This window comes from Tupaia chinensis, unplaced genomic scaffold (genome assembly GCF_000334495.1).
Source record: "Tupaia chinensis unplaced genomic scaffold, TupChi_1.0 Scaffold000544_1, whole genome shotgun sequence".
NCBI classification, from domain to species: domain Eukaryota; kingdom Metazoa; phylum Chordata; class Mammalia; order Scandentia; family Tupaiidae; genus Tupaia; species Tupaia belangeri.
The window spans coordinates 2266800-2289206 of NW_006160056.1; the positions used below are offsets into that span (position 1 = coordinate 2266800).

Consider the following 22407-nt stretch of genomic DNA (forward strand, 5'->3'; position numbering starts at 1 on the left):
GGGAAAGAGAAAGAACATAGAGAAGATAAATGGGGATGTGCAAGAGAATACAAAGAGATAGAAGTAACAGCCTCTGATCCTACTGGTAAAAGAAATGTTAGAGAAACGGTAATATTGGGTGGACGTGTACCTGCAATGATGAGTGTGACAACTGTTCTGACATTAATAGAGTGCACAGTTCTTAGAAGTGGTTGGTGCCACTTTCTCCTCAGTAACAATTTTTAAGGGAAAATAGTGTTTCTATTTACTTTTTTTCCCCCCTAACTTAACAGTCCTTTTAATATCTAGTTACATGAAGGTGTCTCTTCCTTTGGGACATTTCTACAGTCAGTGCAGGAAGTTAAATATCATGACATCTCTATCCCCGTGACTGTAGTTTTCTTTTTCACAAGGAGGACTCCCACTAAGAGGAATTGCAGATTTTCACATTTGGAAGACATAGTAGAGGAAACAATGAGTAGGGTATGGAATTTTTCCATAAGCAGCAGAAGAGATTTAAGTCTGAAAAAAGAAAACTAAGAGTCCCTCTTCTTTTTTAGGCAACCAAGAACTGCATTTTCAATTGTTTTGAGTGCGCACATGTGTGTGTGTGTGTGTGTGTGTGTGTGTGTGTGTGTGTCTAGACATCTACACAAACAGGGTTATTAAGAATAGTGAAAGAATATGTCCTATCCAACCCAGAGAGATTCTACTCCCATAATGTACAACAGCAGTGCTGCTTTCTGGAGTTGTCTGCTTACAAGAATGCAGAACAGAGGACTGATGTGAGGGATGGCTCAGCTGTTTCAACATATCTCACCCTTCCAGGTCCTGTAAAAGCTGCAATGTACTATTAGAGATTAATTTATTTGGGTTGTCATGACCTAATCCATCAGTGTGAATTAGTTCATCCAACTGGTCTCTACTGTGTAGGATCCAGGATTTTTCTGAGAAAGGTTGAGAGACAGGGACCTGAGAAAATATAAAAGGCTAAAGATAGGACAGATTGGGAGGGGCCGGTTTCTGACAACAAACTTGGCCTATTTTCTGCACAGTTGAGGCAAAGGCTGCTCTGCTCTGAGCAATACTGGAGAATTAAATTGGGGTCAGAATGCAGTAAGCTTTAAATACTGAGCTAATCTAGGAAATAAGGAGCATTCAAGATTTTTAAGGCCGTCTTCCACATTTATGGAAATACAGATGAATCAAGCCTTAGTATGCCCAGACAACAAATACTGAAGTTACATCTACACGCGCTGCTTGAATCTCTCTGAGAGGGCTGTTGTTCTCTTCCTCATCTCTGTCCTTCTTTGCCTGCTGACTGAGCCACGTCAACTCAATTCAATTCATTTACTACACACATATTATATATCAGTGCAGTTACAACTTTCAGAAACAGCTGCTAAAAAAATACTATTCTCTGGCTTCCCCTCTCATTTGGAATATTTCTTTCATTTCCTCCCATTTGCAGTACCTTGGGTGACATTCCACCAGGAAGTCAACTTTCCAAGTACTGTCATGTTAGAGCCTTAGGAGAGAACTGATGTGGCCTAGAGTGTTAACAGGAGTGCTCTGTATGATGAGAAATGTATGTTTTCTTTACTCTCGCCAGATTTTTCTAGACCAGAAAGTGAAGGTTTTTAAAATATTAGCATGTAGTATATTTAACAAAGTGCTTACTGAAAATCCCACAAAATATGTCTTTCCTGCATATTTTTAAAGCACAGAGGCGCTCACCTTGGTTTGTGTAAGCATTCGGTGGTGCATGTTATACTTTATTTTGGCTGCTGTGATACATATTGGGAGGGTGGCTCTCTTCAGACTCCTGGCGAGGTTGGCAAGCTGAGAGCGAAGTTGGTCCAAGGATAGGATGACCTGTGTGAGGCCTGTAGGCGCGCGCTGTCTGCTGTACAAATGCGTACCTACATTCACAGTCCAATTCATCATGCTTGCTGGCAATTGAGCCAGCTGAGGTCAGAGTCTCATCATCTGCTGCTTGGATCATGGCTGTACTCCACCTTCCAATTGTCCCCTGCCTCCTGTCTTGCCTACTACTCTCCTGCCTCCATATTCTTAAACAAAATCAGAACTTCTCTTTTGTATTTTTAAAATCTCTAGTTTCTCTTAAGAGCTGGTTGGCAACAATCATTTTCACGGATGGTCATAGAGCGCCCAGAGAGCGATATCTGAATCTGCAGGGGCGACTGGCTGAGAAGGGGATAAGTATGGCTATAAAAGCCATACGTAGCATCAGCAGTGTCTTGGATTTCTTTTCAGATTTAAATAATATTTATAGACAAAATGTGATTTTTTTTTTATTAAAAGGGGGGTACTGGTCACTAGGAAGAAATCCAAACTTGCTATTCTGTCATTGAAGGCCCTGCATGGTATAGTACATTACTAACTTCCAAAGCAAGCTCGTTTGGAGGTTATTTGTCTCAGTACTTGACGTGGCTGGTAAGAGGGCACTTCATAAAGTTCACAAAAAATAGAATTAAATTATAAATTTATTTGTATGCTAAAATAGTTTGCTATCCACACATAAGGTTTTTTTCATAATATGTATTTCCTACAAATTTTTTGAAGGCTTCTTGTACAGATAAGAGAAGGTCTTCAAGGGACTTTTAGTCTGGTTGCAGAGACAGATGCATAAACCTACTTTGAAGTAGTCTAAGTTGTGCTACTATACAAGGCGAGTGGTGGGACGATGGAGGGGCTCCACAAATCTGCTTTGGAAGAAATGTTAAAGTTGCTGGAGCAGCATCATAAAAAGCAGAGATGGGGGGTACAGACAGTGGTGCAGCAGTAATGCAGCACTCTGCAGGCTGACCCACCTAGGAAGGTTCTGGGTTCATGTCCCTAGACCTTAGTGAACACACTGAATGGACATGTGTCCTTGATCCAGGGCTGGCTGAGTCAGGGGATAAACTGTTGCATAAAGAATCTATCTGTTCTCTCTCTTTCTTAGATGAAAGAAATAATTTTTAAAAGAGAAGTGAACTTGAGGCAGATTTTTGGGGGGTGGAATTAATAATACTTACGGGCCCCTTTCATACACTCTGATGGAAAGAAGGAATTGAAGGTCATTCCTGGGTATCCAGCTGTGATCCCCTGTGAATGGTGGCAGCATTAGTCGGGATGGAGAACACAGCCTGAGGAATGACTTTTGGGAGAAGGCAGGAGCTCTACTTTGAGCATGTTGAGAGTGAAAGGTCTGTGAGACACTCGGGTTAGAAAGTCCAGTTCAGGTTTTGGAGCCTAGAAGAGGTATCTTGCCTGGAAACATCAGTTTGTGGGTGATAGTGGAAGATACAGATGTAAATATTGTGCAGGGAGAGCATATTATATGAGAAAAGATAGAACTTTAAAGAATATCAGTATTTTTTTAAATGGATGAACAATAGATGTCAACAATGGTGTGGTGGCTAAGGCAGTGGACTCTCACATACCCAACTGCGGTTTGAGTCCTGGACCTGGAGGCTTGCTTTCTCTCTTTTCCTCTTCTCTCTCTGTCTGTCTCTCTCTTTAGTGAGCTTATGGGCCTTGTAGCAAATTAAAAAATAGTAAAAATGATAAATAAAATTAATTTTTAAAAAGAAATGTATAGTTAATTTGAGAAGTCTCTATTGAAAAATCTAAAATATATGAATAGACATCTGAGAAATCCATGAAAATATTTAAAAGTGGCTTGAATATTTGTTCATAAGTTGATAAGTATACATTCAAAACAAAAGCAAGAGTAAATGAAAGAAGTATGTCTCTATCTTTGTAAGTATATTCACCTTTGGTAGCGCAGTAGTAAGCTTGATTTAGAATTGCCTCTGTTTCTTTACCATCCCTATTACTTCTTAGAATCTACTTCTCATTCATTTCATAGGCCATAAATTATTTTATAAATTCTAATATTCACAATTTTCCCATTAAACTGGTGATGAGTTAGAGTTTATTTTGCAGTAATTGTCTTTGTTGGTGGTATATACGGTGATTGTGCACCTTACATGCAGTCCTCAGCCTGTTCAGTTCAAAGTTATGTGGTGATTGGTTTGTGCTTCCATCTTTTGGCAGTGGGATGCCCTTTGGGGTCAAGAAAGATGGGTTGTAATTGCCCTCTCTGCTCCCTGTCTTCATTCTCCACCTGATCCAGATTTAGTCACCTCCCCCGTGGTGGTATATGGAAGAGCCCCAGCCTTCTCATGGAAAGTCAGGAGCAGAGCAGCAAGGACTCTGGCTCAGAGCTCAGACCTTCTTATCCTGAGGTTTTGCAGGCCCTGAGAGGGCTGGGGAAAGAGAGAACCAAGTGACCTCGTAAAATACAAGCCCCTCTTTTCACAGAGGGCTCTGGTTGCAAGCAGCAGGCTCCAACTCCAGTGGGATTTAGTGGAAGGAAATCTGGTGCTGACACCACCTGTAGTGGAATTTATTGGAAGGAAACCTGGTGTTCACAGAAGCAACAGGAGGCCAAAAAAGGCTTGAGAAGCTGGAGGGCCTCAGGGAACCCAGACAATGGGCCTCTGGAATACTCTGGGTATCACCGCTATTGCTGCCTGTTGGCCAGAATGCATCCTGGCTGCTCGTTCCCTCAGTTTGGTTCCAAGGATCCAAAGACAAGGCCTGACTTAGAGCATCCAGCCTGACTACCCAGACTCTGCCTGTGTCCTGGTCACCAGGAGGTAACAGGAAAATGTCTCTCTGTGGGCTTCAGAGGAGGAAATTAGGGCCCAGCATGTTATCAATCCAGAATATTCCCCAGACAGAAAGGGGTTTGATAGTGTCAAACGATCAGAGTCCTGATGGTTGGCTTCGTTCTGAACCATGGGCTAGTGTAGGAAACTAACACTTCCAAAGTTCACACAAGGCTCAGGCCTGTGCTATTGCTGAAGAACATGCAGTTATTCCTTCTTAGGCCTTCAGAAACTCTTAAGGAAGCAGGACAGTGGTTACCCAGAATTTATTTTTTACTGAAGGTAAAAATGTAGCACCTAGAGACGGCAGAATATGTGCGCTCAATAAAAGAATGTGTCTAAAGGATGCCATTGTTTGAAATTAGCCCCTTGGACTGACAGGTAATTAACTTCTACCACTAGTTTAATTTCTTGTGTGGACTTGGATACAGGAAACCATACATGGGTGGTAATTTTTTTTCCCTCCAATCTCAGAGGAAATGTAACCGGGTATGAACTGGTGGCACAACTCATATATCAGTAGTCTGTAGCAGGCCTACATAAATCCTTTTCTTTAAAGTTATTTAACTGTTTTTAAAATGGTTTCAACAGAAGTAATTCCAATTGCACCAGAAAGGAAACCAGAGTCTTAAAGAAAAATATGCCCTCTTTGCTGAGCAAGGCAAACATATCAGTATGCAGAGAAACAAACCAGTCTCTTGTGTTTTATTTCCTTTAACAAATCCACTGAAACACTTGGCTTTATGTCTTTAAAAGGTTGATAGACAAAGAATTCTGTGGCCACTAAAAATTAATGTCTACAGCTGGTTTGTAACCACTTGAAAAGGGCAGGTACTATTTTTTAAATTTCTGTGTAATTCACAGTATCTCATTATGGGACTTTGCATACATTATAAACACAATACGTATTTGTGGTTTTTTTCTAACAGATCAAAAACATATTCTCTGGAGAAGGATTTTCCATTTAACAAATTCGATAACCTGCTATTTTCTCACATGCTTCTCTAAATAAACTCACACTGTATCACAAACCCAGCTCTTTTTATAGCCAAACCCTTCATAGAATATAATTTTTCCCGATAAGCTCTTAGTGGCACTTTCGGTCATGAAGTTTCTTTTTTGACTCTTCCAAGAGTTAATGTTTAAAATGTAAGCCTTTATATCTTCGAAAGATGAGAACTTGATACTATTTAAAACTAATTCAAAGCCATTTGGTACAACTGTCTTCAGTACTGAGAAATAAAGGATGGGAATACACAAATGAAATGGCTCTAATGAAAGCCTGATTGTTATCCATAGTCAGCAGAACTGATAATAAGTACATTTAGATTTTGATTCATTACACTTTTTGGGTCTGTAGAATGAGAAAAAAAAATGTCTGTTATTAATCTTACTTTCCCAAGTCAGTCACATAACTCACTCCCTTAAATGCTTTAAGTTTCTTGGTTACATGTCACCTTAGTGACCGTTCATGGACTCTCAATTTAAAATTGAGACTCTCCCTCTATTGACTGAAATATCTAACTCCTTGTCCTACTTTATATTTCCCCTATCACATTTGTTTGGACATAGTGTATATTTTGCTTATGTATTTGTCTGTGGTTTTTCTTCCTTGATTAGAACCTCCATGAACACAGAGGTTTTTTTTTTTCTGTCTTGCTTCCTGTTGTATAAGTAGTATTAAAAATTCCATGGAATGTATATTATGAAAAAAAAAAACTATGCATGGACTTTATTTTATTGCACCAAAATAAACTTAGGCTCTAATTCCAGTTTTTTCACAACCTTTTTGAAGTCTTCTGCATCCTTAGCATCTGGTACATAGCAAGTGCTCAATCAGTATTTGTTGACATACAAACTAAAGCAACCTTTGTTAGAAGATTACTGCTTGTTCCCAATTATCTTTGTGGTCTAAAAAGCAAATTCACATCCCCTATTTTATTTAGTTAGTCTTATAATAACATCGTGTTTTAAGAAAGGATTATTATCCTAGTTCAGCAGATGGAGAAATGGGCTCAGAGTATTTCTGTGAACTGAGTAAAATCACTGGGTCAGTGTTGGATTCTGGCCTGGAACCAGATCACCTACTTCCTTTGAAGTGCTACTCCCACCCAAGTTGTGAATCTGGCCGGAGGAATTAAGGCTTCATATTAAGCATTGACAATCAGGTCTCAGAGCAGTAGATTCCAGAATAAAAATAAAAACAAAATTTTGATAATAACATCTACATATGTGTGTGCGCGTACTTTTAAAGTTTATTTTATTCATGGTAGAGAGCACTTGCCCATACATTAGAGAGAGAGGAACACCCTCAACAGGGTCTCATGATGTTGTAGTCCTCTTTTCCCAACCTTCCAGATCATGAGGTTCTTGGGCATATGCGCAAGTGCCCAGTGTGTTTGCAGGCCAACCTGGGGATTGGAGTCCACAGTTAATTATGTGGCTTTCAGCACTGTAATTTAGTTTGCTACTGACTATACCACTAGGATGAGCCTAGCACATATATTCTTTGTAAATAAAATAAAATAAAACCTGTTTTGTAGGTTCTTTTATTTACTTAGGGTGTAAAACTGAAGTTCTCAACCGAACCCTACATGCGCTTCACTCTTGGAAGTGGAAAGGCAATGACATGAAGTCCGTGCAATGTCTACCTCAAAGAGCCTTCACCAAGCTCCGCCTCACACTGAAACTGAACCTTACACCTGCTTGGAATTTCGTCCTTTCTCTGGGGCATTTCGTTTCATATCATGTTGTTGGGTAGGGAGGCAGTTCACATAGTGGTTAGAAATCACAGACCCCAAAACAAGTAGAACCAGACAGAATTTGAAGTTTGATATAGTTGGGAGATTTAGGGGGATGAATTACTCAATCTCATCTATAAAACTGGACTAAAGGGAACAAATTCTGATAAGTAAACTGGATTTCACAAGTGAAGCATTCATTGTTGTCTTAGGTATAATTATGTATCTATCCCCTGTATCTCTTCTGCTATGTTGTAAGATCCAGAAGACAATGCACTTTGCTGACCTTATCCTAGGAAAGTCTTAACAGAGTACCACAAATTGGCAGCTTAAGCAGAAGAAGTTGAATGCCTCACAGTTCTGGAGGCTAGAAATTTAAGATCAAGTTGTTAGTAGGTTGGGTTCCTTCTGAGGGTTGTGAGGAAGAAATTGTTCTGTGCTGTCCCCTAGCTTCTGGGCGTTGCTGGCAATCTTTGAAAAAAAAGAGCATCACCCTGATCTTGGCCTTCATCTTCACATGATGTTTCCATTTTGTAAAGACACCAGCCATATTGGATCAGGTGCCTACCCTACTTTGGTATGACCTCATCTTCACTTATTACATCAACAATCACATTTTCAAATAAAATTATATACTGAGGTGCTGAGAAGTTAGAACACAATATTCTCTTCAAAAATTTAAGTGCAACTTTTTTTTTTAGTTTAGTTTTGTTTTCATTCGTTTGCTTTCAGTTTTTTGCTATAGGGTGCATGCACTCACCAAAGAGAGAAGTCACCCCCACCCCTGCCCCAGAAGAGATGGCTACATCACAATCTCTTCTCCTCCATTTTCCTCTCAGGATTTTGGGTATGAAAACATATATGTGGCATGATTTTCTTGAAAACATATTTGTGGAATGATTTTCAAGCCTCCAGGTCTGGGACTTGAACTATCCAGTGAGCCATGTGGAATCCAGCACCTTAACCACCATACATCTGTCAGCACTAAATGCAACTTTTAATTTTATGAATGTAGTCTCAAATGTATGCATTAATAATAAGTGGTAATTCATAAAAGTATTGTTTATATTGTGTATAGTGTAGTTTAAAGTAATAAGGTTGGCTCCATAATCTACATGCATACACACAGAATACAATTTTTCCAATAAAAATCCACATTTTAAAAATTCTAATATCTAAATTGCAATGATATACTTTACACAGACTTTTTTTTACCAAAAAAAAACGATACTTCTGGGACCAGCAGGTAGTGTGTTAGTTAAGGTACTGAATTTCCACAAAGCCAACCATGGTTCGAGTCCTAGACCCAGCAGCTTGAAAATCAGGCTGGGCACATGTGCATGGGTGCCCAAGATCCCAAGAGGAGAATGAAAGAGAAGGGAATGAATTTTCATTAACCATGTTCTCTCTCTGTCTCTCTCTGGAGAACGCATGTACCCTATGGCAAAAACCTTAAATAAATAAATGAACGAATAAAAAGAATCAATACTTCCTCCACAAATCGTTTTCATAATACCGTCAGAACTTAGGCATGGCTTTCTAGGTTCTACGTGGAATCCAGCACCTTAACCACCATACATCTGTCAGCACTAAATGCAACTTTTAATTTTATGAATGTAGTCTCAAATGTATGCATTAATAATAAGTGGTAATTCATAAAAGTATTGTTTATATTGTGTATAGTGTAGTTTAAAGTAATAAGGTTGGCTCCATAATCTACATGCATACACACAGAATACAATTTTTCCAATAAAAATCCACATTTTAAAAATTCTAATATCTAAATTGCAATGATATACTTTACACAGACTTTTTTTTACCAAAAAAAAACGATACTTCTGGGACCAGCAGGTAGTGTGTTAGTTAAGGTACTGAATTTCCACAAAGCCAACCATGGTTCGAGTCCTAGACCCAGCAGCTTGAAAATCAGGCTGGGCACATGTGCATGGGTGCCCAAGATCCCAAGAGGAGAATGAAAGAGAAGGGAATGAATTTTCATTAACCATGTTCTCTCTCTGTCTCTCTCTGGAGAACGCATGTACCCTATGGAAAAACCTTAAATAAATAAATGAACGAATAAAAAGAATCAATACTTCCTCCACAAATCGTTTTCATAATACCGTCAGAACTTAGGCATGGCTTTCTAGGTTCTACATATCCATCAGGGCTTTCAAGTATGCTTGTGTAATATAACCTATAGCTGGTGTTAAAAGTTTTAGTGGTTAAGTCAGGGTTTATTATGTAGAATGGGACCATCCTTAGAGCTTCAGATTCTAAAGAAAGTCTGTAAATATTGGTTGAAGTGTAAATATATGGAGTAGGGAGAGAAGCAATTTCTTTTAAACTCCATTTGAACAATGAAATCACTAACCTTCATGAATATAATACTGTATTTAAAAACTGTAAAAGCAAGTTTTAGTTTTTGTAACTTTTTATTTTCTATAAGTTGGATTTTCTTGTGACATCTTGACATTCTCTTGACATTCTTCTACATTGTGGCTGATGGTTTCAAGCACTCTATAATGAATGGAGCCTGTAAGAAAGGCAGGTTTGAGAGAAGAGCAAGAACAAGCATTGATTTGCATAGGGCAGCAAGGGCACCCTCACATCTGGCAGTGGTAGCTGGCTGGGACTATTTGTTAGTGCTCATTAAATTCACATTAATGCATGAACTACTCTGAGTGTGTAAATGCCATTTCAGGTTGGTTGCTTTATCTGGGACCAATGGCATTGACTTTGGGGGCCTATTCTTGGTTGTTTATTTGCCAATGGCATTTGACCTGGGGTCAAAACTGTGTTTAACCCTTTTTTGTAGGTCAAAACCAAATTAATTTGGTGAGAATTAAATTGGGAATGAGTCATCTGTACTACAGGTGTTCCCTGTGGAGAATGTGCTCCAGGTGGAAGCATTTTAAGATATGCTCTTGGGCCATCTCTGAAGAAGCTTCAGAGGTCAAGAAGGCAACTCCAAGACATCCCAGGTGGCAAGGGCTTGGAGATGGTTGTAACAGGTGCCCACTTGGGGTGGTTTTCTCAGCAGCTTGGGGAACTTTCAAAGAGGCCCTTTTGGGAGATAATTTATTCATATATTCATGAACATTTATCTTGGGTATTCATTGCAGACTGATTTACTTAGAAGTTGCCCTAAATGATTGGAACTTTACCCTTTGCCCCTACCTCCCACCATCAACCAAAGACTTTGATTTGAAGAAGAAAAAAATTGCATTTTTTTTCTTTTTTCTAGAGGATGAAGAAGACGAGGAAATGGTGGAACCCAAAGTTGGCAATGATTCAGAACTGGAAAATCAAGACAAAAAACAGGAGGTGAAGGAAGGTATGGCATAGCAGAGGAACTGAGTAATCATTTTACTGTTTCCTTTTTATCTACCGATATAAAGGACTACAAAAGTAAGTGAAAAATCACATTTCCCTCTCCTATATGGAAGGTTTTCTATGATTGTTCAATATATATTTAATTTAGCAACATAAACTATAATTTCCAAACTAAGAGCCATTAATTTCGTGACTAACAGCAGAAAATAAAATGCAAACTATTCACAATTTCAGTAACGATTCCAGTGAAATTATTACTACCTACTGATAAAAGGAGACACTCGTTATCAATGGTCATGTTACCTCATTCACTCCATTACATACTCACAAGCGTAACAATAAAGGAAAGGACTAGATTTAATTATTTGGCCACATGGAAGCATTAATAGTGATCATTATTATGCCCTCATTCACTCCATTACATACTCACAAGCGTAACAATAAAGGAAAGGACTAGATTTAATTATTTGGCCAATAAATTCTGAAGCTTCATTTTAATGTTAATCTACATGGAAGCATTAATAGTGATCGTTATTATGCACTGTATTGTTCAAAGTTTTCTTCTGCTACTTCACCCATATATGGAGGAATCGCCTCTTACATGTTCCAGTGATAACAGTGTCTGAGGTTTATTAAGGGCTTACTATGCACTTGGCTCTCTCTGAAGCACTCTACAGATATTATCTACTCACAACATCCTTTTGAAGCAGATACTATTATTATCTCTGTTTTATAGATAGAGAACTAGGAAGAGAGAGCTTTAAAAACTTACCCAAGGATACATAATTTATAAGTACGTGAGCCAAGATTTACAGTTGAATCCAAAGCCTGTACATTTTACCACTGTGCCATTCTCATATAATAGCATGAGGGTCTCAAAACCAAGAAGTAAAACAAACCAAAAAAAAAAAAAAAAGTTGGGGAGGAAAAATTATACATCAGGTGACATTTTCATATAAATCTGATTTTGTATTATTTTGTGATTCTCAGCCCATTGAGATGGAGGAGAATTTTTAAATTGCTTGTTACTGGTAAATGGACAGTAACCTGCGTGAGGTTAGAACACAATTTTAATTTTTAATTTTAATTTTTAGGTTTTAATCATTACTTGGAACCCAGCTGCATGTAAGAAACTGTGAAATATTGAAAGAGATTCAAGAAAAGTCCTTTACACTCTTTGGAGAACTCTTTTTAGGGACCTATGTCTGATACTGTACCTGTTCTCAGGCAATGAAGAGGCCGGTTACTGTTAAGTTTGACTGGAAACGGGACATTCAGCATCTTTAACAGTGGCATCCACAGAGACACAGTGCCAGTGCTATTATTATTATTTTTTTTTCTGAGAGATTCTTAGATGGATTTGGTGGGAGAGTGTACATGTTTAAATTTTTATTAAAAATATCATTATTTAAAAAGCTGGTGAATAGACTATCATTATTACAGGTGTAGCAAGGGGAAGAAATAAATTATGTTTTTATAATTAAGACATCTCTCTTTTTTTTTTTCTTTTTTCAAAGTAGATACAACATAGACTGGGTGCTAAAGAGCCAGGGAAGTTTTTGTGTTTCTTGGTATGGATTTCCCATGACCACCACCCCAACCCTAATCTCCAATCATCTTCTCTGGCAATCGAAAGCTACCTCCTTCTTAAGTTCTGGGCAAAAGCACCCTTCCTTTTTAACTGTTACTCATGCTTCATGGAATTGATTAAAGTCATGTTAAGAGTCGAAAAGAAGTTTGGAAGAACATTTCCTGTTATTCCTGCCGTGTGTGCCTTAGTCTCCATTAATGGCTTTTCTGCAAATTAGCACATAATGGGTTAAAAGCATGTTTATGTTGGCATCGACTCTGGTTTTTTTTTTTTTTATTTTAAGCAAGACAGTATTTTGCAAACTTTTGAAAGAATCTGTAGCAGATATAATCGTGGCGCCATTCACAGGACTGCATGGTAGTTAGGGCTGTGTCAGCACTTCCATTATGAACCCTGCATTTCAAGGATTTATTACTCAGCCATAAAAATTTGCTCTGGGCTGAAACTCGACATACATGGTTTCAAACCAGGGAACACATTCTTGAGAAATCTGTTGGGCGTTCTTTTTTTTTGGGGGGGGGGGGTAGTGTGGGTAGTATGTGGGAGGCGTGAAAAAAAAAGTGGTGAGGGGAAGGTAGGTGAAAAAAATCAGTGCGTACTAGCTTTTGACATTTTTGCCCATGTGACATTGAAATACATTTAAAAAGTAAAGAAATACAGTTTTTATTTATTGCTGTTCCCACTTTTTTTTCCACAATAAAGTAGGTAAAAAACAGTAGATACATTTTAGTTTTTAATCAAAATTTAGGAAACTTCTATATGTTAGTGTGTTAGGCCCTTCATGTTTAAAGATTCAAAATAACAGAATAGTAAATCTGACTCTTATAAATACAAATTAACTCATAAACCTCACATTGGCTTCAGAGAAGGCTATCCTTTGTTAGTTTGATTTGACTTTCTTGCCAAATTTATAAACTGATTTCATTGTAAAGTTCCCTTGAGTACTACTGTTCCTATTTAATCTGATACTTTTCCTGTCTATGTAGATGTATTTATTTTTTATCTTTTGGGTAGTCTTAAAACTATTTTGAAGTACTTTTTTTACATTGATATTTAAACTTCATTATTGAAACAAGATATTTCTGAAGTAGATGTGTGTATATATTTTTTAAATTTCATTTTATTTGTTCATTTATTTATTTTAATTTGACCAGAGAGAGACACACAGAGAGAGAGAGAGAGGGAAAGTGAGAAAGCAAGTCACCAGGCCCAGGCCTCGAATCATGGTTGGCCATCTGGGAGTGCCCAGCACCTTAACCCCCATGCCACCTGCTGGTCTTGATATGTATATATTTATATATTGATATTTTTGCTATAAAATGCACTTGCCAGAGACAGAGAGGAAGGAAAAGTGAGATATCACCCCATAGAGGCGATGGCCATACCACAGTCCTCCTCTCAGGATTCTGGGCGTGCATGCACACACACCTGCTGTGTGTTTCCAGCTGCTGGGTTCAGGACTGGAAATGCAAAGTCTGCCATGTGGGATTGCGCACACCAATATCCACGTCACGTACTGGCTTCTTATTTTAAAGATAATGTTCAACCTAAAAGTGAAATATTACAATACTAAGTTTTGAACTTTATTATCAATTTTATACTTTAGAGAGGAAAAAAATCCCAAGAACCCTAGAAACCAAAAGATAAAGTATATAGTGAGTAGAGTAGATTAAAAAGAAACAAAGTAGACAGAAAGGTCAATAAGAAAAGTCAAGAAAAACAGCAAATAGGATAAAATCATCTTGAAAGATCCAGAAATAAAGTATTATTGTATATATAAAATGAATAGAACTAACATTTCAACATTAGAAAAGATAAAAAAAGTGACTCCTAAATAAAATTTATATTAGATTTTAATTTTACAGGCTAACAATTCATTGAATTAGTCTTCTAAATTTTGAATGCCATGAATTCGGTATATTCCTTTCATACATCGTTTTCAAGCTAACTCTAACTGTTCTGGCAAATTTGAAAATTGTCTTGTAGGTTACATGTAAGTCATATCTATGTATGCTACTTTTCATACTGAATCTTTTTTTGAAAAGGGGGAACCTCTAAATTCACAAAGTACTGTTGTCTGTCCACTCTTGGCAGAAATACTCAATGTTTTGTGTCACAAAAACAAGCAAAACAAAAAACCTACTATAATAGCATTTACTGCTTAACTTATTAGAGAAAATATTAGCAAATATACTCATGTCTTATTCTGGTATCCTTTTCGATATTAAATTGATTTTTACCTTTTTATGCCATGAACTTGTTAAAAATAATTTATTAGGTTCCAGGAATAGTAAAACGCTGCAGGGGCAGTTATTTCAGGGAGAATTTGGATTTTATCTTGCAGTAAAGCAACTGTTTGTTTATGCCTGTATTTTGAACATTGTGGATTCCACTCATTATCTAATTTTCTTTCATGAAATAGAACGTCTGGGGAAGTTTTATCTCTGAAGGCACCTTTTGATTATGATCTCCGGATGCACCACTATGTTTTCATTATATTGTAACATTTACCAGCTTAAATACTTTTAAGTATGGGAGGTTTTGTTTGTTGTTGCTTTATTGATCAAAAATATCTATAGCTCTATTAAACTCTTAAGCAGAATACTGTCTGTGACCTTAAAAATATACTCATCTACACATGCATCTGATTATTCTATGCTAACAAATCATGTCATTTGATCCCTTTTAGGCATCAAAGCTTAATATAAAATATATCCTTTGTTTTCTTCAGTAGGAACTTAATTTCGAACCAAATACTGTATTGTCAGATATAATATCTGGAGTGGCTACTGCTTCACCTACCTGACCTTGGCCTCTACAAGTACACTTTGATCAGCCATTTATGTTCTCTTAGAGTAGAAGTTGTCTGTCTTGAAAGCTGAGATCAAAGTGACAATAAGCCACAGAGAGGAAAAAAATTACAGAAAATTACATAGATACTATTTTTTATTCAAGATAAAATAAAGACCTATAAGGAAAGATGCAGGTGAAATAGAAATGGCTCGAAAAGATAAACAGAGACTAGGAAGATTTTCTTATACCATAGAAAAAGAGAATAAAGGCAAAAAAGTTACTACTCTTTTCCCTTAATTTTATTTCAAGTGCGACTCAAGTCATCCGTTGACAGTGATCAAAATGGAATGAATCTTTAAACAAGGCATTTATTCATAGTCCACCGTGTCCTTGTTAGTGAAGTTTATTTATTTATGTAACAGTACCAACCAAATGAAATAGATCTAGCAGGTTGTAGATTTTTTTCCCTTTTTTTTTAGTTACATTTAGTAGTTTAACTGTGTACTTGAGTGAATTCATTTAAATGTTTGGCTTAAGTGAGTTTCAGAGAATAGACTAATTACTAATTAGTGAATGCTCAATTATTATGTTGTCAGGAAAGTCATGATGTATTTTTGCATAGAAAAACATAGGAATATACATCATGACTTTTTCAATAACGCAATATTTAACTATTTGCCCAGAAAACCTTTAAAAAGCCCTTAAAGCAGACTTAAAGTTTAGGTATAATTATTCTCATTGTATATATAAAATTTCTACTCCGAAAGCTTCAATTAGTTGAAAGACACTTAACGTTCAGTGTGAGGTAGGTTTGTAGAGCTCTCCATGTTATTTATTGTCTCCACCTGTCCCCCCACTATGTTGTCAAAGTCTGAATGTGCACATAGCCTGCTACACTATTTCTCAAAGCCGTTTCTGGGCAGCTACAGAGTAGAAGTTCATGGGTGTTCTTTTTTTTTTTTTTTTTTTGGAGAGGTTTTTTCGCTATAGGGCGCGTGCGCTCGCCAGACAGAGAGAGACATAGAGACAGAAAGCAAGAAATCACCCCCCAGGGGGGATGGTCACGCCGCAATCCCTTCTCCTCCATTCTCCTCTCGGGATCTTGGGCACGTACGCACACGCGCCCGGCGTGAGTTTTAAGCCACCGGGTCCGGGACGCGAACCACGGTCGACTACGTGGGAGTCCAGCGACATAGCCGTTACGATAACTGCTGGTTCCCGTTCATGGGTGTTCTTGAGAAGTCCCAATATACACTGGCATATTTAGGGTTTTAGGGACTTAGGGAGCAGAGAAATATTTCTAAGTATAGTTGTGCTGCTAGAAACTATGGAGTAGACTATTTTTGGAGAAGGTCTTCTACTGTTGTAAGGAAAATTGTATTTTGTCATCTTATCTGGAGAACATTTCTTTCTTTTCTTCTCTTTCTTTCTCTCTTCCTTTTTTCTTTAAGAGAGACTTCTATTATTGGGCACATGCACTCACCAAAGACACAGAGAGAGACAGAGAGAAAAAAATGAGACATTAATCCTGGGGGAGGGGGACTATGCCACAATCCCTTCTCTTCCATTTTCCTTTCAAGACTTTGAGCAGGTGTGCCTGATGTGAGTTTCAAACCATGGGGTCCAGGACTCCAACTGCTGTCAGCCATGTGGGAGTCTAGCACCTTAACCACTATGCCACATGCTGGTCCCTGGAGACCATTTCTTAAGGTGTGAACCAAAGACACCAGAGTCACTCTAGTTCCGCATGCAAATACAGATTGTTAAGTTCCTCCAGACCCCCTGCATCATGGTTTGGGGCAAGGAAAGGAAGACTGGAAAGAAAGAGACAATGCAGACATCGAAAGATTGAGATCCATTGCCAGAAGTCTTATGACAGTTTGGATTTCTTAGGACAGTGGCTTTGACGTATAGTATCATTAATTGAATTAAATAGCATTTCCATAGAACAGTATGCTACAGGTGACTGTGCTATGTGGCCAAGTAGAAATCAGAGTTTGAGGAATTCTGTGGCTGAGTGATTCCACCAGAGACCCCACCTACGTCATGCTTAACCTACCACCCTCCTTCTGCAGGTTAAACTTCAGGAGTGTCTGTACTGCTGAAAGAGTAATCAAACATTTATTCAAAGCTCTCTGGGCTACAGTTGAACCAGGATTTCTGAAAAACCTAAATGTTCAGCTGACAAATTGTGCCTTGGAGAGTTTTTCAGTCTGTTGGAGTTCCTATCTTTTCCATAATTTTATGAAAAACCAGCAACTGATTTTTTTGTTTTAATATATAAAATCATGATGTTGTGATTGGCTACTTTTCAGATGCTATGATAAACTGATAGTCATTTGATCTTTCTTTGTCTCATTTTGTACCTTTGATTTAGTTTGGTAAGATAATTCTGCTAGGAAAGGCATAAAAATAATTGTGGGATTTTATAAAAGGTTCCTTGTGTTTGTTTAAAAGCAGAAGATACCTTTGTTTGTAAGGGCATGTTTCAGATGTTGAATGGAATCTATATAACAATCAGTTGGTTATACCAACTATACATCTAAAATAAAATGAGTGTATGTAACTGAAAGGAGAAAAAGTACAGTCTGGATCATATGTCCATGAAAGGGTTTTCTTCATGAAAAATATGTATCATGATCAAGCTATACCTGGGTTTCAAAATTTTATGTGCCAAAATTAATATTAATATGTATAGTTTTAAAGATTTATCTATCATGCCCTATCTGAGCTACTTTTTAAGTTCAGTTCTAAAGAAAATAATATTCCAACCTGCTTATTAAAAACACATCAACCCACTTTCATTTGTAAACTTTTACAGTATTTCAAAAGAGTGGTGAGGCCAGGTATGAAATCTCTTTGTGGGAACACCTACAAAAACCTTTGGTGTAAATTTGGGAATAATTTAGCAATGACATTAGCAATGATTTATTTCAGTGTCTTTTTTATTTTTAAGAATTATTTTAACTTTATTTATTTAGACCAGAGAGAAAGAGAGTAAAAGTAAGAAAGCTAGCTGTCAGGTCCAGGACTTGAACCGTGGTCGGCCCTGTGGGAGTCCAGCACCCTTATCTACCAGGCCACCTGTTGGTTCCCATTTCAGTATCAGCACTCCTTTGATAAGCAGTCTCATTGAAGAGTTGGATTTCTCTTAAAAAGTTCTAATTGTCTTCTTTTTCTTTTCTATAATTTCTTTTGCATGAAAAGCTCCTCCAAGGGAGCTGACAGAGGAAGAAAAACAGCAGATTCTTCATTCAGAAGAGTTCCTCATCTTTTTTGATCGGACAATACGGGTCATTGAAAGAGCACTGGCAGAAGACTCAGATATCTTTTTTGACTACAGTGGTCGTGAATTAGAAGAAAAAGATGGGTTAGTTGTTCGTGTACCTTTTTTGTTTTTTTAAGGAATGTGATTAAGTTATCTGTTGATTCTAAAAAATGTATGTATTGACTAGGCAAATCCAAAATCTAACAAAGCAGAGGAGGATGAAATTGCAGAGCTGATCTTGCTGAACAGTTTGGACTGCAGGTTTGGTTATGATTTCCACTGTGAGGAGTTTCCCCATAGTTTTCTGCTTCTGTGAAATGCTTTTGAACGCAATGTCTGGTTTAACAGTCCAGGTGATAGAGAATGGCAGTCACTTGCCTTGCCCTTCGAAGAAACATTTCTATAAGGAGCAAAAGAAGATTTGTGTTATAAGATTAATTCTTGATATCTAAGCAAACTGGAACGTGAAGAAAATAAACATGAGATATTGGCAAACTTAACTAATACGACAGATAATAAACAGAGACTAGGGAGTCTTTCCTCTTTTTGCCACTGAAATCTTTCCTTTTCTTGCCGTTATGTGAACATATAGTAGATCCCTTTAAATAAACATATGCAAAGATATTTACAGATAAAATGACAACAACAAAAGTTAACCAATAAGAGCAATTGTTCCGACTGACTTTCTCTGTGACTATAGCATATGTATTGGGAAAGGTGTGATTACTAATGTGGTCTTGATGCCTTATAGAAAACAAATGTAGGGGGACCAGCAGATGGCATAAGGCTTACATCACTGGACTCTCACATGGCCGACTGCAGTTTGAGTCCTGGACCCAGCAGCTTAACACTTACGGAGGGTGTGGGTACATGCATGCCCAAATCCTAAGGGGAGAATGGAGAAGAAGGGATTGTGGCACGGCCATCCCCCCCTGAGGGGGGGTTTCTTGCTTTCTGTCTTTCTGTTTCTCTCTGTCTCTCTCTCTCTAGTGAGTGCACGTATCCTATAGCAAAAATATCTCTCTCTAAAAAAAGCAAAAAACAAAATAAAAAGCAAATGTAGATGCCAGTGGTAGTGTATTGATTAAGGCAGCTGAATCCCACGTGATAGACTGAATGGTTGGAGTCCTGGATCTAGCATCTTGAAAAATGCATGGGACATGTGTGTCTGAATGCCCAAAATCTGGAGAGGAGAATGGAGGAGAAGGGATTGCAGCGTGACCATCTCCCTTGGGGATGATTGCTTACTTTCCCTCTTTTTTTGGTGAGCACACAAACCTTAGAGCAAAACTAAAAAAAAAAAAGAAAAAAGAAACAAATGTAGCTGTGTCTTAGCCTTGGATTTCTTTTGGCCAGAAACAATATGTGAGAGTAGGATCGCTTACCTTTTTCATCAGACCTGATGTTTTTTACTGTAAAGTAAGAAAGCTAGCTGTCAGGTCCAGGACTTGAACCGTGGTCGGCCCTGTGGGAGTCCAGCACCCTTATCTACCAGGCCACCTGTTGGTTCCCATTTCAGTATCAGCACTCCTTTGATAAGCAGTCTCATTGAAGAGTTGGATTTCTCTTAAAAAGTTCTAATTGTCTTCTTTTTCTTTTCTATAATTTCTTTTGCATGAAAAGCTCCTCCAAGGGAGCTGACAGAGGAAGAAAAACAGCAGATTCTTCATTCAGAAGAGTTCCTCATCTTTTTTGATCGGACAATACGGGTCATTGAAAGAGCACTGGCAGAAGACTCAGATATCTTTTTTGACTACAGTGGTCGTGAATTAGAAGAAAAAGATGGGTTAGTTGTTCGTGTACCTTTTTTGTTTTTTTAAGGAATGTGATTAAGTTATCTGTTGATTCTAAAAAATGTATGTATTGACTAGGCAAATCCAAAATCTAACAAAGCAGAGGAGGATGAAATTGCAGAGCTGATCTTGCTGAACAGTTTGGACTGCAGGTTTGGTTATGATTTCCACTGTGAGGAGTTTCCCCATAGTTTTCTGCTTCTGTGAAATGCTTTTGAACGCAATGTCTGGTTTAACAGTCCAGGTGATAGAGAATGGCAGTCACTTGCCTTGCCCTTCGAAGAAACATTTCTATAAGGAGCAAAAGAAGATTTGTGTTATAAGATTAATTCTTGATATCTAAGCAAACTGGAACGTGAAGAAAATAAACATGAGATATCGGCAAACTTAACTAATACGACAGATAATAAACAGAGACTAGGGAGTCTTTCCTCTTTTTGCCACTGAAATCTTTCCTTTTCTTGCCGTTATGTGAACATATAGTAGATCCCTTTAAATAAACATATGCAAAGATATTATAAAATAAAATGACAACAACAAAAGTTAACCAATAAGAGCAATTGTTCCGACTGACTTTCTCTGTGACTATAGCATATGTATTGGGTGTGATTACTAATGTGGTCTTGATGCCTTATAGAAAACAAATGTAGGGGGACCAGCAGATGGCATAAGGCTTACATCACTGGACTCTCACATGGCCGACTGCAGTTTGAGTCCTGGACCCAGCAGCTTAACACTTACGGAGGGTGTGGGTACATGCATGCCCAAATCCTAAGGGGAGAATGGAGAAGAAGGGATTGTGGCACGGCCATCCCCCCCTGAGGGGGGGTTTCTTGCTTTCTGTCTTTCTGTTTCTCTCTGTCTCTCTCTCTCTAGTGAGTGCACGTATCCTATAGCAAAAATATCTCTCTCTAAAAAAAGCAAAAAACAAAATAAAAAGCAAATGTAGATGCCAGTGGTAGTGTATTGATTAAGGCAGCTGAATCCCACGTGATAGACTGAATGGTTGGAGTCCTGGATCTAGCATCTTGAAAAATGCATGGGACATGTGTGTCTGAATGCCCAAAATCTGGAGAGGAGAATGGAGGAGAAGGGATTGCAGCGTGACCATCTCCCTTGGGGATGATTGCTTACTTTCCCTCTTTTTTTGGTGAGCACACAAACCTTAGAGCAAAACTAAAAAAAAAAAAGAAAAAAGAAACAAATGTAGCTGTGTCTTAGCCTTGGATTTCTTTTGGCCAGAAACAATATGTGAGAGTAGGATCGCTTACCTTTTTCATCAGACCTGATGTTTTTTACTGTTTCCCCAATTCAAATATATGTTTTAAAGGACAAATTTTTATCATCATTGAGAATACTGAAGAGTATAACAGAGGCTCTGACAACCATTTGAAAAGAGAGTCCTGAAAATGCACTCAGAAGCATCTTTAGGCTACTTTGGAAAGACAACATTATTTTTAATATTTATATTCTACATGCTTGTTTTGTTTTTAAAAAAATAATAAAAACATCACTCAATGATTCAGTTGATTTTGCTGGTTCTGTTTCCCTCTGGGTGCCTAGCCAAGCATCCCAGAGTCCTGGCAGAACCGAAACATATGTATCTCTTGCCTGAATTTGTGATGGTAGAACTAAGGAAGAGCTAGCAAGGGGTAAAAGTCACGGCAGGTCAACTAATTAGAGCCAAAATAAATAGTTTGAAGCCAGGTCTTCTAGCCTGAACAAAAACGATGTTAAGTGATGCAGAGGGTAAGCCAATGGATAAAGCAAATGAACAGAGGAAGGTGAGCGTAGAGAAATTCCTGAACTGAAGCCCAAGCAACATAGGCAGATCTTTATGCTAATGCAATAGCTGTTGGCACAGAACAGGTATTCCTCAATTTGAATACTCAGTCTGTGCAGCAAATGCATGATCAGTACAGAGTTCTTTGGAGAGGTATTATGGCCAGTTGAAAGTCAGCCAAGTAAACACTGGCCAAAGTGTAATCCTCTTAGACTCAGATGCTGTTTTGGTCTATGACAGGAATGGTAAGTATCTGGAACACATCAGTGAATTCCCCACTTTCCACCATGCTTGTCTCTTGGCAAAAATGATCACTTACCATTGAGTAAGGAGGCAACTGCGACAGCCAATTAGAATTTGCAAGTAAGAAACATGCATTTGATTTCTGGTCCAGGGATAGATAAGGTGGTAGTAATATCAAAGAATTTCCTAGTGTGCTGTGCT

At 38.0% G+C, this 22407-nt stretch overlaps 1 protein-coding gene across 5 annotated transcripts in view; it reads left to right on the plus strand.

The window, feature by feature from the left end:
• Positions 1–22407, plus strand: part of DYNC1I1 (dynein cytoplasmic 1 intermediate chain 1) — a 427557-nt gene that overhangs the window by 271713 nt on the left and 133437 nt on the right. For all 5 annotated transcript variants that reach the window (XM_027775320.1, XM_014591225.2, XM_014591224.2 and 2 more), the window contains 2 exons: positions 10647–10736; positions 18327–18489. In XM_027775320.1, the coding sequence (XP_027631121.1) occupies positions 10647–10736; positions 18327–18489 (253 nt within the window). The remainder of the gene's footprint in view (positions 1–10646; positions 10737–18326; positions 18490–22407) is intronic.